Source organism: Mesoplodon bidens (genome assembly GCF_964165515.1).
Source record: "Mesoplodon bidens genome assembly, chromosome: 1".
Taxonomy (NCBI): domain Eukaryota; kingdom Metazoa; phylum Chordata; class Mammalia; order Artiodactyla; family Ziphiidae; genus Mesoplodon; species Mesoplodon bidens.
The window spans coordinates 71,004,888-71,022,426 of NC_138176.1; the positions used below are offsets into that span (position 1 = coordinate 71,004,888).

Below are 17,539 nucleotides of genomic sequence, written 5' to 3' on the forward strand. Positions count from 1 at the left end.
AAACTGTGACTAATAATCACAAAATATGAATTGTTTCTGGATGTAGTTTTTCTGTGCATAAAACAGGCTGTACATGGTTTTGGGAATTGAATGCCAGCCTCATACTGCTGAGAGGGAGCAGGACACTTCATGCAGAGTTGTTGTAAGAAAAATGTTTCTGACTCCCAGTCACAGATCTAGGAAGTTTTAGAAGGCATTCGGAAACTTATTCTGGGGTTCCATGAATTCCCACTTGATGATATTACATCTATTTTCTGTATCTTTGGGGCTCTGAAAGGAGGTTAGACTATTACTTGGCACTCTTTACATCTGACCAGCTGTCATTCTGCAACTGACTTTTAATTTTTGGTAAATAAAAATGACTCTAAACATATGAAAAGGTACTTTTCTACTTGATAAAAAGGCTTGAAATCTAATTAAACCCATTTTAAACAAATTGTACCTTAATATGCAGATCCATACTCTGGCTCAATTTGAGGTCCCTTAATTCTTTGGGCGGTACATCATAATCTTGTTGAAGGTGCTGTATTTTAATTAGCAGTTCATTTTGCTTTTCCACTTCATCAATAAAAGCCACTTCAAGTTTATTGATGGAGTCATGTTGTTCTTCCTTTATCTTTGTAACATGGCTTAACACATACTTGCAGAAAAACATTAAACAAATTGGGAAATGAAACTTGTACCACATTTAGATGAAGTTTTAAACCCCTGAGACTATGAGGCAGGATGGCATCTCTTATTATCTATATCCTCTGGTAAGTGAGGGAGAAGGAAAGAGCCTCTCTCTATCCCCAATTTTCTCTTCTCAGCAACTTGGGAGAATAACTTCCAGGCCTCCATCTAGTTCCATATTTCTGACTTGCCCCTGGATATACCTCATGGATGTCCTACAGTTACCTCAAATTCAATAGATTTAAAATGAAAAAAAATAAAAAATAAATAAAATGCACATGATTCCTTTCCCTAGAAACCCACCTTTGCCTGTTTACCCCCCTTTTGGTTAATTATGTCATCAATCACCCAGGTCCCAGCTAGATACCTGAGATTCATTTTCAACATCTTCTGCCTACCTTGACTGGGTAACCAAAATGGGTATGACATGTCCCCAGATTTACTTGTCAAGCATATTTAGATGTGTGGCTTTAAGGTGACAGTAATTTGAATGCCATATGCTTCACGGATCTCCTCAATAAGTTCTGGATGTCTGATTGCCAGGGTTTGTGGAAGAATATCAGGGCGTAAGGGGCAATTTACCTAGGAAGGGCAGATACCAGCTCCCTACTTCCTTAACACCCACCATTCCTTAACTCTTATGATTTGGCCTTTTCCTTAACTACTCAACTAAAACTGCTCTGACAGATGTCACCAGTGAGTTCTATGATCAACAAATTGAGGAGATCTCTTCAGTCCACATTCTAGCTGACTGAAGCATCTGCCACTCTTGACTACTTCATCTTTGACGTACTCTCCTCCACTGACTTAAGTAATAGCACTGTTGCTTGATCTTTTCTGTCACTTTCACTTTTCTAACCTTGAACCCATGAGTTGCTCTTTTCTGCTACTGTCTCTCGGAGAACTATCTTTTCTGGAGTTCGGATCTTATCCGAACTTATCCCCAAACTCTTATTCCTCTATTATGTTTTCTGGGCAACCTTACACGTTGTGCAATCTATCATCTATATGAATACCAAATCTTTATCTTTAGTCCTGACTTTTCTCCTGACAAGCCTCAGACTCTTGACTAAATGCCTGCTTGGTCTCCCTTCTTAGACGTTCTGTCTTAGGTATCTCTCTCTACCTCAAAACATCTCAAACTAAACACCTAATCTCTTTTCCCTCTCTATCTCAGTTAATGGTACCACTCTCCACAAACCTGGCTAAGCCCAAATCCTGGGACTCAGTCTAAACTTCTCTCCCATACCTCCACCACCAATCACACGAACTACTATGTTAAGCTGCCAAATGTTTCTTTAATCTCGTCTGTCCTCTCCATTCCTATGAATCCTTCCTTAGCAGTAGAGTCGCTCATCATAGATCATCTGGACCACTGCAACTGTCTCTTATCTCTTCTCTCTGCCACTAGGCTTATCCTCCACAAACTCATTTCTTCTTTGTCTGCAGTGAAGTATCTAAAATGATAATCTGATCATGCTACAGCCACCACCTTAAAATAACTGTCCAATGGCTCTGCCTCATTTACAAAATGAACTCCAAGCTTTATCGTTTGAGTCTGTCTTCTACTACAGTCTTATCTTCTTTAACTTTTTATCTGGTATGTCATATAATCTAAACGTACTTCTTTCGCTACACTTATTACCTGTTTATATGTCTGCCTAACTCACTATGAGATCCTTGAGATGTTATTCATACTTGTCTCCTGAACACCTGGACAGTGTTTAGGCCCATAGGCAAAGCTCAGGTTTTGTTGAATAAACAGGTCCTAGGTGCACTGAGGACCTTGCACACACTGTTCTTAGACCCAAATAATCTTTAATTCAGTTGTAATTATACTAAATAACAAATATGTCAACTCTCAAAGCAGGTCTTAAACACTAAAGTTTGTAATGGAAATTTATAGTGATATTTACAAAGATATTACTAAAAAAGATGGTACCTGAAGTTTCTTCATGACTCTATGAAATTCCATGGAACATCTTTGGTTTGCAGTGAGAAGTTTTTGAATTTGCTTGCTTTGTGGACATGGAAGTGAGAGGTTTGCTTTTACTCTAATTGAAAGCTCTTTTTGTGTTTCGATTTCCTTCTTCAAGTCAAGAGACAATCTATTTAGGCACTCATAATGATTATCCATCTCTGAGTATCTCTTAAGAAGCTCCTAAAGAAAATTAGAATTTATTCAATTTACCAATTCACTCTAATTTAATAAGAAATAGCCTCAGCCCTAGAATTGCAACAAAACTTAATTCTGTAATACTTTTTGTAGGAGAAAAATAAATTACGACCTTCATGTTTATAAACAAAAGCGAACTCTTATTGTTGATTTTGGATTATAGAAATTATTGTGGAAATTTAAAAGAATTTAAACAAATGTAACAAAGAAAACCAGAAGCAACCATTGTTATCATTTTGCTGCATTTTCTTTTGGTCTCTTGAACATCCATGATTTGAAGGAGCATTTATTTACAAAGTCTGAAGAGAAATGTGAGTGAATTCAATCTAGTATGTATTGTAGCTCAAGGCTGAATGCTGGCTTCTATGTACAGAAGGCAGTGTAAGTGAGCAGATAGGTGACTAAGAATCAAACTAGTTATATGTCAACTTGGTGGAGCCTCTTCACATATTTCTATTATCTGCCTAGAATCCAAGTTTTCTAACCTTTGATCAGAGTTTGTGTTCAGGTTCTAGCTCTGCCAGTTGCTGACTGGGGAAACGTTGAGTCATTTTCACCACTACAAAATGAAGACCACAATAATTGCCACAAAGTTTTCTAGGGGATCAAATATTAAATAATATCTATATCTATGCAATCTATAAAATATATAGACATTATAGTTTAAAGGAAATAAAATTATATTTGTAAAAATGCTTCTATGCCCAAGTTTTACTTTGTCAGACCTGGTTTCAAATCCTGAGTCTACTAATTTACTACCTATGTGACCTTGGGTAACCACTAAACTTCCTCTCTGAGCCTCAGTTTGTTTGTTTATAAATGGAACAATAAAACCCATCTCATGAGGTAAAGCACCTAGTACAGTGCCTGCATGTGGAAGACACTCAATGAGCCTAGGCCCATCAACACAAATGACGAGAGGCTAGGCAAGTGACCCCTTGGTCAGAGTACAGGTGGAAGAACCGATTAAGTTCAAGTTGTTACAGTCATGTAATAAATAACATGTTTAGTTCAGGGTGTTAAATTATAGAAGGGGCTTCTGACAACAACAAGCTCTCTTTTTTATAATTTAAGGAAAAGCTAGATAGATGTTCATTAATGTGGGATGTTGGAGGGGGGATTCTTCCTTTAGTCTTGGAATGAATCACATTATGGCATGGAACAGCACTGTATGGTCATTCATTTATACTTTTAAGAAATACGTACTGAATGCTGATACCTGTCAGGAATTTTTCTAAGTGATATAGCCATAACCAACACAAAAAATTTTTAGGGACTTTGCATTCTAATAGGGGTGAGAGTAAATCCTGTTGGCTTTACCCTCAATATGTATTCAGAATCCGAACACTTCTCACCAGTTCCGCTGCTACCTCTTTGGGCTGAGCCACCATTACCTTTGCCTGGGTTACTGAAATTAGTCTTTCAAATGGTCCTCCTGCTTCCACACATTTTCAAAAACATTCCTTTAAAATGTAACTCAGATCATGTCTCTCTGTACTCAAAATTGTCCAAGGGATTCTCCATCTTACTCACAGTAAAACCCAAAGTCCGCTTAAGGCCCCACAGCCTGCCTCTTCCCCATTAACTCCTGACCTCACTTCTAACTGGCTATCCTCCTTCTTGATGTTCCTGGAACCCACCAGGCAGGCTTCTGTCTCAGAAGCTTTCTACCTGCTGTTCCCTCTGCATATACTACTCTTCCCCTGTATACCTGTGTGGCTTGATCCTTTACTTTTTTCAGGTGTTTGCTCAAACATCACCTTTCCAGTGAGGCCTGAAAATCACAAACTCCTTTGTTTTCTGTGTGTGGTGTATGCACGTATATATGTACACATATACATATTTGTACTAGATTATAAAGTTTAGAAAAATATTGAGCATTATCTATTCATTCCACATTAGGCCTTTGGAAGGGTATTACAAATAATCATTTGTAATATTAACAGGAGAGCACTTACTTTTATCCTGAAGCACTTTTCTCTCAGGCTGTCTATAAGGTGTTGGTTTCCATCACACAGTAATTTTTTTTCATATTTTACTACCTCTTCGTGGTTCTGTTGATTCTGCTTTGATACAAAGAAATAAACAAGGCTTCAGCTATAACTATATTAACATATAATGTCTAATCATATACTTTGATTACATTTTTATCTTTTCAATAATGGAATTAAATATCACACATGTAACTCAAAAGCAATGTTAAAAATGCCCAGAAAATGAATAACAGTAACACTAAGTCTTATGCTGAGTGACCTCAATTCATTGGAAAAAGTGGGAAAACCACATATTTTTTGAAGATAGGATTTGTTGCTTTACTATCTATAGTGGCGAATTGGATTTTAGATATATCTCTGGTTCCTACTCTTACAAATCTCTGTCTTAGAATCACTGCTGCCAACTCATATATGCTAGCAAAATCAAGTATACTACCTATGGTGTTCCAAGCCCTGTTCATATATTCTTTCCAGCACCTTGGAACAGAAAATTCATATCCTGTTTATATTTTGTATTTCTGATTAAAAGTGCAAAATAAAACATTATTCAATAAATATTTGTTGAATGAATTAAGCCTATAAATTTAGTTAGAGCCCACATAAAGATGATTTCTAACTGTCTGAAATTTCTACTGAGATTACAAATGGTATTGCTTTCCATTTTATTATTTCTTTACTATGAGATAATGATGAACATGAGAATGAAATATGAAAATAAGATTTTTATAGATTTCATACATTTATTTGTCTGAATTTTATAGAGGGATTCAGTTCAGTTCTTTAAGATATGTGATTCTGAATATCTATAAATATTAGTAGAACTTCCTTTTTTATACTCATCTTGCTTTTCTTCCTTCTAACTTCACTAACAAGAGCCTATGTTTAAAACTCTATCGTGTAGAGGTAGAGAAATGAGATATTTAATCTTTTACAAATATTTCTCCACTGAGAATAATGTTATTTCCTGGTTTAAAAACCCTTTTAAAAATTACACTGAAGAAAATAGTCTGCTTTATTTAACAATTTTTTTCTTAAAACTAAAGAATTGGGAGGGGAGTTTGGGGGAGAATGGATACATGCACATGTATGGCTGAGTCCCTTTGCTGTGCACCTGAAAGTATCACAACATTGTTAATCGGCTATACCCCAATAGAAAATAAAAAGTTTAAAAAAAAAAGGTATTTTCTGAAAAACAAAAACATTAATTCGAAAAGATAAATGTACCCTAATGTTTATAGCAGCATTATTTACAATTGCCCAGATATCGAAGCAACCCAAGTGTCCATCAACAGATGAACATATAAAGAAGATGTGGTATATATATATATATATATATATATATATATATATATATATATATATATATATATATAATGTATATGTATATATATATATATATATACACACACACACACACACATACACATACACAGTGGAATACTACTCAGCCATAGAAAAGAATGAAAATTTCCCATTTGCAACAACATGGATGGACTTCTAGGGTAATACGCTAAGTGAAATAAGTCAGACAGAGAAAGATAAATACTGTATGATATCACTTACATGTGGAATCTAAAAAATATAACAAACTAATGAATATAACAAAAAAGAAGCAGACTCACAGATATAGAGAACAAGCCAGTGGTTACCAGTGGGGAGACGGAAGGGGGAAAGGACAATAAAGGGGTAGGGGATTAAGAGGTACAAACTATTATGTATTAAATAAGCTACCCGGATATACTGCACAACATGGGGAATAGACAATATTTTATAATAACTATAAATGGAGTATAACCTTTAAAAATCGTGGATCACTATATTGTACACCTGTAACATATAATATTGTACATCAACTATACTTCAATTAAAAAAAATGTTCTTACGAAAAAAAAAAAAGTGGTAATATCTGAATAACATCATTTTGGCTTCTTTTAAAACTATTTTCTATTTGTGTGAAAAATTATAATTAATAGTTTCCCTCGGGCTTCCCTGGTGGCGCAGTGGTTGAGAGTCTGCCTGCCGATGCAGGGGATATGGGTTCGTTCCCCGGTCCGGGAAGATCCCACATGTCGCAGAGCGGCTGGGCCCATGAGCCATGGCCGCGGAGCCTGTGCGTCCGGAGCCTGTGCTCCACAACGGGAGAGGCCACAACAGTGAGAGGCCCGCGTACCGCAAAAAAAAAAAAAAAAAAAAAAGTTTCCCTCATTATCCTTTACTGTCTGTAGACGTTTCCAGGAAATATAAAACAAAACACTATTACCCTTTCCAAGAAAGCTTGATTCTTATAGTTACTAGATAGGGGAAGATTCTGAACTCACTCTAGCTATCATTTCTCTCAATGTTTCTCTGAATTGGTCTCTTTCCATTTTGAGAGACTCTTTTATTCTCTTTAGCTCATCTCTTTCCTTAGCTACAATTCTTATTTCTTCAAGGCTTTCATAGTTTCTTGGTCAAGTATAAGTTATCCATTGTCACATTTTGCACAGATAAATTTTGGGCCTCAAATTGCTTCTTCAACTGTTCCATTTCACTCACTTTTTTATGAGTTTTATTGACATCTTCCATTCTAAGAAGTTGAAGCTCTTTTCTCTGAAGTTCTGGTATCTTGACATAATTATAAAGCAAGTTAGAATGCAAACAGAATTCCTTAAAGAAAGGAAAATAGTGTCTATGTACATGTACATATAGTATAGTACATGTACATATATATCTATATTGACATATCTGTATCTATGTCCTTTCTCATTCCATAAGTAATTTTGGGCACAGTCATTCCCCCAAAGAACAGAACAACACATACCTTTCTCAGTAATTTGTCTTTTGATTTATTTAAATCCTTCTGAATATTTGAAATCTGAGATGTCTTTTCTGAAACTCTCTCTCTGAATTTATCAATAGTTTCTTGGTGTTCTTTCAAATGCATATGGGCAATTTTTAGTTGCTCTTGTGTTTCCAGATCCTTTGTTATTAGAAGAAATTGAGAAATATGATATAAAGGCACATTACCTTTCCTTAACAATGAACTAGTTAAACAAAATCTTAAAAAACACATGTTCATAGTTAAAAACAACCTCCATGCCACCCCCAAATTAGAACAGAAGGACATAAAGTCCAAGTCCCTGTCCCTAGCCTCACCCATCGCAGTCCTATCACACGCTGAACTCTGCCACTTATTTTTCAAATTTCATACCACTTGGACATCTTTCTAAATCAGTATCACATAAAGAGTGTCCCATTTTTATGCTTAGTTTTCCACTATACAGACAAACACCACTTAGCCAGTGCCTTACTGGTAGATACTTGGATTGTTTCTGATTTTGTTCACCACAAACAATGTTGTAGTGAATGCTGCTGTATTTCTGTCCAGATATGTGAATATACTGGTAGGATGAATTTCTACAAAACTGCTGTAGCAAATGTATATGTTGATAATTTTTAAAATGCTATTGTCAAACTGCTTCCCTAAAAGGTTATAACATTCAAATTTTCACCAACAGTATCACTTATTTTCAAACTTCTTGCAGTAAAAACATGTTTACTTGACAGGAAGAAAGAGCACAACTCACTCTAGCTATGGCTTCTTGCAGGTCTGCCTTGAGTAGGTCCCTCTCCAGTTTCAGAGTCTCTTCTACTCTCCTTAGGTTATCTCTTTCTTTCATTACAGATTTCATTTCTTCAAGGTTTTCATGAAGTTTCTGAGCCAAATTTAAGTTCTCCATTTCTATTTTATCCAGAGTTAAACTTTGGGCCTTGAATTCTTTCTTCAGTCGCTCTATGCCACACATTTTTTTCTGTGTCTCACTAACCTCTTCTTTTAACTTAAAAAGTTGATGTTCATTTGCTTTAAGTTCTTGGACCTTAAGATAATCGTAACGTTAGGATTAGATGGTTTCTTAGGGAAGGATAAAGAATAGTTTCTAAGCTGATTAAGACAGTTTTCCCATGTCACTCATTAATATTCTGTGTAATTCCATACAGGATTTACTTCTTTTTGTGGTATAATTTATATAACTACACACTAATCTTAGGTGTATATGGTTCAACTATTCTTGACATATGTATACAGCTATGTAACTACAACTCAGATTAAAATACAACTCAGAATTAATACAGAACATTTACTTACCTTACCATAAGGTTCCTATGTGCCCCTCCTAGAACAAACCACTATTCTGACCTTTTTCATCCCAGATCAGTTTGCCTGCTTTTAAACTTATAAATCACAATGTATTTATCCATTCTCCTGTTGATAGGCATTTGGGTTGTTTTCAGTTTTTTGCAATTATGACTGAAGTTGCTGTGAACACTCTTGTATGTCTTTATGTGGAAGTGTGCACTTTCTTCTCTTAGGTACATAGCCAAGGAGTGGAAATGCTGGGCCACAGGCAGGTATATGGTTCAGTACTAGTAAAAGCTACCAATCTGTTTTCTAATGTGGCTAAAGCATTTTACATCCCTCAGGGATTTAAGGCATTATTTTTTATTCTAGGAATAAATCAGGTATCCAAACATATAAGCGCCACGACCCCCTCAATACCTTTTCTTGTAATTTAGCATTTGAATTTTCTAAATTCAATTGCATATTTGATATTTCTTCTGTCTTCTCACAAACAACCCTTCTGAGTTTATCAATAATTTCCTGGTGCTCTTTCAGATGCATGTGAGCAATTCTTAGTTCCTCTTGTTTTCCAAGGTCCTTTATTATTAGAAAAAGTTAAAAAAATGACACAGCTTAATGTTAACTAGTATTTTCTTTTTTATGAAAGTGACACATTTTCTTAGTAAAAATAATACATTTCTTATTTCTTACTCCACATCTTTGATGTTGTTAGAAAGTTGTTGGCTTCCCCTTCCCCTGTCCTCACCTTCCCACAATGTACTCATATTTTTCAGAGGTAAACATGCTATACACATACTATTCTACAACTTGCTTTTCCCCCTAAGAGTTATTTTGAGCTTCCAAATTAGAACATTCAAATCTATTTCATTTTTTTAAGGGTTGCACGTATCCTGATATATTGCTTATATCTACCCAGTTTCCTTGTGATAGGCATTTAGGTTATTTCCTATTTTTTATCACAAATTGTTATAATGAACAACCTTATGGTATATGTGTGTGTTATGAATATACACACACATATATATTTTTCTTTACCTTAAAAATTGAGTAAGTGTACATGTAGGGTAAAGTCCATGAAGAAAATGCTGGTTACAGAATTTAAAATTTTCAAAAATAATACCAACTTACCTGCCTAAAAGGTTGTATCCTGTTACTTCTCACCAAAAGTACCACTCATTTCAAAGAAGGGTTCATTGATGTAAGGAAAACATCACATTAACTCGCTGGGAAGAGGAACGAGTGTAACTTACTTTAGCTTTTGTTCCTCTGAGGATTTCACTGAGCTGGTCTTGCTCCATTTTGAGGGTCCCCTCCACTCTTCTTAGGTCATCTCTTTCCTTAGTAACAGATTTTATTTCTTCAAGGTTTTCTTGAAGTTTCTGAGTCAACCTTAACTTCTCTGTTTCTATGCTTTCCAGGGTTGAATTCTGGGCCTCTAATTGCTTCTTCAACTGCTCTGTTTGATATGTATTTTCCCTGAGATCATTTTTTACCTTAAGAAGTTGATGTTCCTTCTCCTGAAGTTCTTGGATCTTGAGATAATCATACAATAAGTTAGGATATAGATAGATATAGAGAAAAAGCTAATAGTTTCTGAATTGAATAGGTAAGTCTCTATGTATATTAGGCTAACTGATATCCTGTTTCATAACACAAAAGACTTGATTCAAACACTCAGTTACTTAGATATTAGTAGAAATACCTGTGCTTTTAAGGCAGTATTTGTGTTTTCTAAAGCCTTTTGAATATTTGATATTTCATCTGTCTTCTCTGAAACAATTCCTCTGAGTTTATCGATAGTTTCTTGGTGCTCTTTCAGATTCATTTGGGCAATTCTTAGTTCCTCTTGTTTTTCCAAGTCCTTTATTATTAGAGAAAGAAAAATAATACGTTCAGAATAATACAATTCAACTGTGTGTAGAAAGGTACAGGGTAAGAAGTAAAAGTTCCCCTCTCTCCTTAGGCCTCCCAGTTCTCATCCTCTAAATGACTTTTAGATGTCAATATATTCTAGATACACTACTCTGTAACGTAACCCTTTTCTCTATCAGGATACTTCCAAATCAGCTCTATCTTGTTCTTTACCTATGGGTTGGTATTCCATGGTCTGAATGTGCTGTATTGATTCAACCAGTCTCTACTAACGGACAGTTAGAATTTGTCCTGTTTTGGGGTTTGCTTTATTTTGTTATTGCAACTTGTACAAATATCTTTGCACAGTTGTGCTAATGTGTGCAGGATAAACAGCAATAACTGGACTTTTTGGGTCAATGCATACACTTACTGAAAACTTTGGAAGATATCATATATCCATCCCTCCAGCCTTCCCCAAGATTGGACCAATTTTACAACCTCACCAACTCTATCAACCATGGCTCTTTTAGGACATGATGTCATATTTACTAGTTGGGGGAAAGATGGTAACTCACTCTACTTGTGGTTTCTCTTAGGTTTTCCTTGAGCTGGTCTATCTCTACTTTGAGAGTCTCCTCCACACTCCTAAGGTCATCTCTTTCTTTTGTAACAGATCTTATTTCTTCAAGATTTTCATGGAGTCTCTGAGTTAACCTTATATTCTCCAATTCTGTATTTTCCAGGGTTGACTTTTGGGCCTCAAGTTGCTTCTTCAAGTTTCCCATTTCACATATTTTTTCCTGAGTCTCACTGACATCTTTCATCTGAAGAAGTTGATGTTCTTCTTGTTGAAGTTCTTGAATCTGAGAAAATCATAAAACAAGTTATGACATAGACAGAAAATTTTAGGAAAAAGAACTGTCTCTAAAATTAAGGTAATCATCTTTACATTTTAGTCTAATGTATGTATTATTTTCTTCCATAAGGGATATGACGAACACAATAACCAGATGTCATTTTCCAACTTAACAAGACCTACCTTTGCCTGTAATTCAGCATCTGAAATTTCTAAGTCTCTCTGAATATTTGCTCCTTGATCTGTCTTCTCTGAACTTTTCCTTGTATTAATGGTTTCTTGATACTCCTTCAGAAGAATGTGAGTAGCTTTTAGTTCCTCTTTGATTTTCTGTCCCTTTATGATTGGAGGAAAATTAATCAAACTTAGCAGTGAACATCATCTTTATCACTTTAACACTATTTTTATATCCAAAAACATTATAAGAGGGAAACCTACTTCAGCTACAATTTCTTTAATGTTTTCTTTGAGTTGGTCTCTTTCCTTTTGAAGGATTTCCTGCACCCTTTCCAGATCATCTCTTTCCTTAATTATGGTTTTTATTTCTTCTTGACTTGCCTGAAGTTTCTCAGTCAACTTGAGCCTCTCGCTTTCTATTCTTTGTAGTGATGAATCTTTGGCTTTGAGATGTTCCTTTAACTGTTCCAGTTCACTCATTTTTTCCTGAGTTTCACTGATTTCTTTTATGGTAATAAATTGTTTCTGTTTCTCATGAAGCTCTTGGGTCTTAAAAAAAATAATAAAATAATAGCCAAAAATATACTTATGTGCGCACACACATAAAAATGTGTGTTTATATATGTATATATATATATATGTGTATGTATATTTTTTAAGGAAAAAAATCCAGTATGCTTTCTAAAACAATTTAGGAGGTAAACAGTAGTCTTTGTAATCCAGTTAGCTACCTCCCTTAAGTTTTCTCCCACTGTTCCTTTACTCCCAATTTACCTTTTTCTGTAATTCATCATTTGTTGTTTCTAATTCTTGTTGAATGCTTGATATTTCAGTTTCCCTCTGTGAAAGATCCACTCTCAATTTACCAATAGTTTCCTCCTGCTCTTTTAGGTGACAATGAGCAACTTCAAGTTCCTCTTTGGTTTCTAGGTGCTTCATTATTAAAGGAAATTGCAAGAAATTTATGAAAACGTTATAACCATTACACTGTAACTAATTCTTTTCCCCAAAGGTTTAGTTTTTACCAAGATATCTGCTTACAGAATACTAAGCACACACACATGAAAAAGGATGAAACCTACTTTAGCTACCATTTCTTTTATGTTTTCTTGGAGTTGGTTCCTTTCAGATTGAAGAACTTCTTGTAGCCTCTGTAGGTCATCTCTCTCCTTAGCTATAGATTTCACTTCATCATGACTTTCTTGAAGTCTCTCAGACCACTCAAGCTTTTCCATTTCTAGTCTTAGTAGTGCTGAGTCTTTGACTTTGAATTGCTCCTTCAATTGCTCCATCTCACTCATTATTTTCTTAGTCTCATTGTCTTTTTCTTTCATATGGAAGGACTGTTCCTCTTGAGATGCTTGAATCTTAAGAGGATCATAAAACAATACGGTTGGTATCCAGAGATACTTTATTTTATTTTAGGGGAAAAGAAACAAGGATACTTTCTAAAACAATTAAGTCAGGGATTTAACAGCTCATTTACAGAACAATATTTCCACTCACCCACTTTTCCATTATTCAGATATTTAACACATTTACTGAGTACTCATTGTGTTGTCAGTATCCTATTAGAGACTGGAGATGAAACGGGAAATGACACTTTACATGATCTGCCTTTTTGAGACTTATGTACTTTAGAAGGAAAGATACATATTATACCAGATCTTACCAAACAGAGGTGCTGGGTTCTTTCAGGCTACCAGTGGCAAACCTAACCTATTGTGAGTGCTTAGGAAGGGCTTCCTAGGGGATGGAAAGCTTCAGTGGAGATCTAAAAGATGAGAGCACTTGTTAGGCAAAGAGGACTATGGAAATACTACAGGAAGGGAGACCAGAACATCTGAAAGCCATGAGATGCAGAAGAGCAACAGACTAGAGTTGCTGGAGCACAATAAGCAGGAGGAAGAGTGAGATGAAACAGGGCTAGAAACCCGCAAGTTCTGGGATCTAGGGTCTCAAAGGTCATGTGAAGAAGCATGCTGGTATGTATTTCAAGAACAATGAGAAGTTATTCAAAGGTTTTAAGAAGGAAAGATCACTTGGGCTCAGAAAGAGGAATGAATTAGAGAAGTATGATAATGAATGGGGAGACCAGGTAGGACGCTACTGCACAAAGTCAGAGAGAAGTAATTGTGACTTGGATTAGGGTATCAGCAATGTGGAGAGAAGAGTGGGAGGATTTCACACACAGGCACACACCTTAAAATCAACAAGGTTTGGTTCTTGGATTATAGAGTGAGTGGGGAGGAAGGGATAGTAGTAGGAATGATTCCCAGATTTCTGACTGGATCAGTGAGGAAGATGGTAACGCGCGCGTTATGGGATGCTGGGGAAATAGGTTTAAACAAGGGAAGAAAACAGTGTTTTTGACTTTATCCTTTCCTGTAATTTAACACTGCTTTTTCTAAATCATTTTGAATATTTAAGAAAACTCATTTTCCATAGTTTCTTAGTATATATGCACAATTTTTAGTGGTTCTGTTTCCAATCACTTCATAATTAAGAGACATTTAAAGAAAATTGGTAGGAACATTATAAATGCCACTTTTCCCAAAGACTTATTTGTGAAACACTTATTAAAATGGGAGGAAAGGATGAAACTTACTTTAGTCAAAGTTTCTCTAATTTCTTCTTTCAGTTGGTCACATTCAACCTGAAGTGCTTCTTTTGTCATTTTAAGATCGTTTCTTTCCTTAGTGAGAGATTTTATTTCTTCGTGACTTCCTTGCAGTTTTTCAGTCAACCTGAGACTTTCCATTTCTACACTTGCCAGTGTTTTTGAATCCTTGGTTTTGGACTGTTCTTTCAATAGCTCTGGTTCATCCATTGTTTCCTGAATATCACTGACTTCTTTCACATTAGGAAGTAGCTCCTGTTCCTCATGAAGCACTGGGATCTTGTGATATTCATGAAATACCAAGGTTACTATCTAGAGAGTGTTATCATAATTTTTTAAAGGGAAAAGATGAGGCTACTTTCCATAGCAATGAAAGTGATTTTGTACCTTCATGGCCTATCATGAACCACAAACTCCTATTTATTCATTTTCTCTTGATTCCTACTCAAGCTATTCATGACTTTTCTGCTAGTAATAGTGTGTCATAATTGTTTTTTTTCTCCAGCTTACATCCAAAGCACACTTTACCAACAAATTATCAATCTAGTCAGTTGCATGCTTCATTTCTATACCAGTTCCCAAATGCAACAGGAGAAAAATCACAATTGAGCAGATTATAACTCAATAAATGAATGGCCCCCATTCTCAGATGAGTTCTAATGCTACTTCACAAATTTGTTATGCGTACAGATTGATTCCCCCTTTCCATGATCACTAGTGGTACCATGTAGCTTTGCACAGCAGATTTCTGCATTTATCATACTGGAATTGAGAGATTTTTTTACATGCCTATCCTGGGGAAAAAGAACAATGTCTTATTCATATCCACAGTCTCAATGCTTGGCACATAGTAGGCTTTCAACATAGGTTGGTCCAGTTACTCCAATGTTTCATTTTCTCCATAGCATTTGCTATTATCTAAAATTATCCTGTTCATTTGACTGCTTATTTATTGAGAACCTCTTTCCACTACAAAGTAAGTTCTATGATCACAGAGATTTTGTTCACCTTGTTCCCATTTTATTTCTATAATCCAGGACTGTACCTGCTACATTAGACACTCAACAAATACTACCCAATAAATGAATGAACCATAACTCAGTCACTACCTACTGCTTATTTTTCTTTCAGAGAAAGAAAGGAAGAGGGGACAAGGAGCAAAGGAAGAAAAGACAAACCTTTTCTTGCAATTCAGTATTGGATTTTTCTAAGTTCTTCTGAATATTTATTATTTGAGCTGTCTTCTCACAAATGTTTCTTCTTAGTTCTTCAACAGTTTCTTGGTGCTCTTTTAGAAGCATGTGGGCAACTTTTAGTTCTTCTTTTGTTTCTAGACCCTTTATTAACAAGTTAAATTTAAAGAATAATTTTAATAACATCATCCCAACATTGCCTCCCCCTTTCCAACTGACTCAGTTTTTAAAGAAACATTTAATAGATGAAAGAAAAGGGTATGACTTACTGTAGCTTCGATTTCTCTTATGTGTCCTTTAAGCTTATTTCTTTCTATTTCAAATGACTCCTGTAATTCCTTTAGATCATTTCTTTCTTTGGTTATGAATTTCATTTCCTCATAATTTTCATCAAGTTTCTGAACCAACTCTAGCCTCTCAATTTTTATACGTTCCAATGTTAATTCTTGGTTCTTTAGTTCATTCTTTAAATTTTCCATTTCATTCATCTTTTTCTGAATCTCGGTCATCTCTCCTTGTACACTAAGAAGTTGTTGCTGTTTTTCTTGGAGTTGTTGGCTCTTAAGAAATATAGTTTTTATAATTACCATTTTGTCTATATCCTCTTAAAATTCTTATGTAAAATGTACTTTGCCAAACTGAAATAATCATTATCATAGCCCTGCCTACTACTCCAGTATAAACAGACAAGTAACACTAAAATTAAAGTAACCTTATAGACAGTGCCTACAGTGGGTCAAATAGTGTCCCATCCCAAATTCAAGTCTGCCCATATTGAGAATGTGATCTTCTTTGAAAATAGGGTTTTTGCAGATGTAATTACTTAAGGACTGAGAAGAAATATTCCTGGGTTAAGGTGGGCCCTAAATCCAATGAGAGGGTCCTTATAAGAGACAGAAAAGGACACACAGAGACACAGAGAAGGTCATAGGTAGACGGAGGCAGAGATTGGAGAGATGCAGCTACAAGCCAAGGGTACCAAGGACAGCTGGGAATCAAGGACAGGAAGAGGCAAGAAAGGATTCTTCCTTAGAGCCTTCAGAGGGAGCTTGGTCACCAGCATCTTGATTTTGAACTTCTAAGAGCCAGAATTGTGAAAAAATAAATTTCTGTTGTTTAAAGCCATCAAATATATGGTAATTTGATACAGAAGCCCTAGGAAACTAATAGAGTGCCACTAGGTAAGTAAAGTAAAAATGAGAAAAATTTAAAAAGAGACTAAATATGCAGCTATAACTGCCAAATAACTATAATTCCACTTCTCCTAAAAACTTGGATAATTTACTTTCATTCCCAATGAGGTCCATATGGGGTGGCCCAAACAAACAATGAGGCATTAACTTTTACATAAACTTACTGATTTCACTTATTTAGGAGGAATATGAAATAGATGTAAGGTTTTAATATATTCAGTTAAGTTATAGTAAAAAGGATGAGAATTAAGAGAACCCATATTAGGAAAAAAAAATACAGAAGCACAATGGAAATCACAATATATTATCTATAATGCATGTGGCACTACTCCTAGAATATACAGAAAGATCTTGGTGGGTGCATTTTAGAATTACTTGAGGAGTACAATTGTTACAAGGGTCTTAGCTCTTCTATAAATTTTACAATAGCACCTTATTGTAAATATCTAAGAGATGGTAATACAGTTATCCCCTGGTATCCATGGATCCCTGTGGATATCAAAATCGGTGGATGTTCAAGTCCCTTATATAAAATGACATAGTATTTGCATATAGCCTAAGCATACTCTCCAGTATACTTTAACTCATCTCTAGATTACTTATAATACTGAATACAATATAAATCTACATAAATAGTTGTAAATACTATGTAAATAGTTGTCTGTGTGTGGTAAAATTCAAGTT

The 17,539-nt window shown here is 35.3% G+C and overlaps 1 protein-coding gene across 5 annotated transcripts in view; it reads right to left on the reverse strand.

Annotated features, from left to right (window-relative positions):
• Window positions 1-17,539, reverse strand: part of CENPE (centromere protein E) — a 73,294-nt gene that overhangs the window by 20,129 nt on the left and 35,626 nt on the right. For 2 of the 5 annotated variants that reach the window (XM_081250225.1, XM_081250221.1), the window contains 17 exons: window positions 15,932-16,222; window positions 15,648-15,806; window positions 14,458-14,748; window positions 12,932-13,216; window positions 12,624-12,782; window positions 12,111-12,398; window positions 11,856-12,008; window positions 11,392-11,679; window positions 10,665-10,823; window positions 10,213-10,494; window positions 9,380-9,538; window positions 8,409-8,699; window positions 7,643-7,801; window positions 7,378-7,446; window positions 4,807-4,914; window positions 2,615-2,833; window positions 443-640 (listed from right to left, as the gene is read on the reverse strand). In XM_081250225.1, the coding sequence (XP_081106351.1) occupies window positions 443-640; window positions 2,615-2,833; window positions 4,807-4,914; window positions 7,378-7,446; window positions 7,643-7,801; window positions 8,409-8,699; window positions 9,380-9,538; window positions 10,213-10,494; window positions 10,665-10,823; window positions 11,392-11,679; window positions 11,856-12,008; window positions 12,111-12,398; window positions 12,624-12,782; window positions 12,932-13,216; window positions 14,458-14,748; window positions 15,648-15,806; window positions 15,932-16,222 (3,558 nt within the window). The remainder of the gene's footprint in view (window positions 1-442; window positions 641-2,614; window positions 2,834-4,806; window positions 4,915-7,377; window positions 7,447-7,642; window positions 7,802-8,408; window positions 8,700-9,379; window positions 9,539-10,212; window positions 10,495-10,664; window positions 10,824-11,391; window positions 11,680-11,855; window positions 12,009-12,110; window positions 12,399-12,623; window positions 12,783-12,931; window positions 13,217-14,457; window positions 14,749-15,647; window positions 15,807-15,931; window positions 16,223-17,539) is intronic. The other 3 variants (XM_081250222.1, XM_081250224.1, XM_081250223.1) reach the window with 3 other exon arrangements.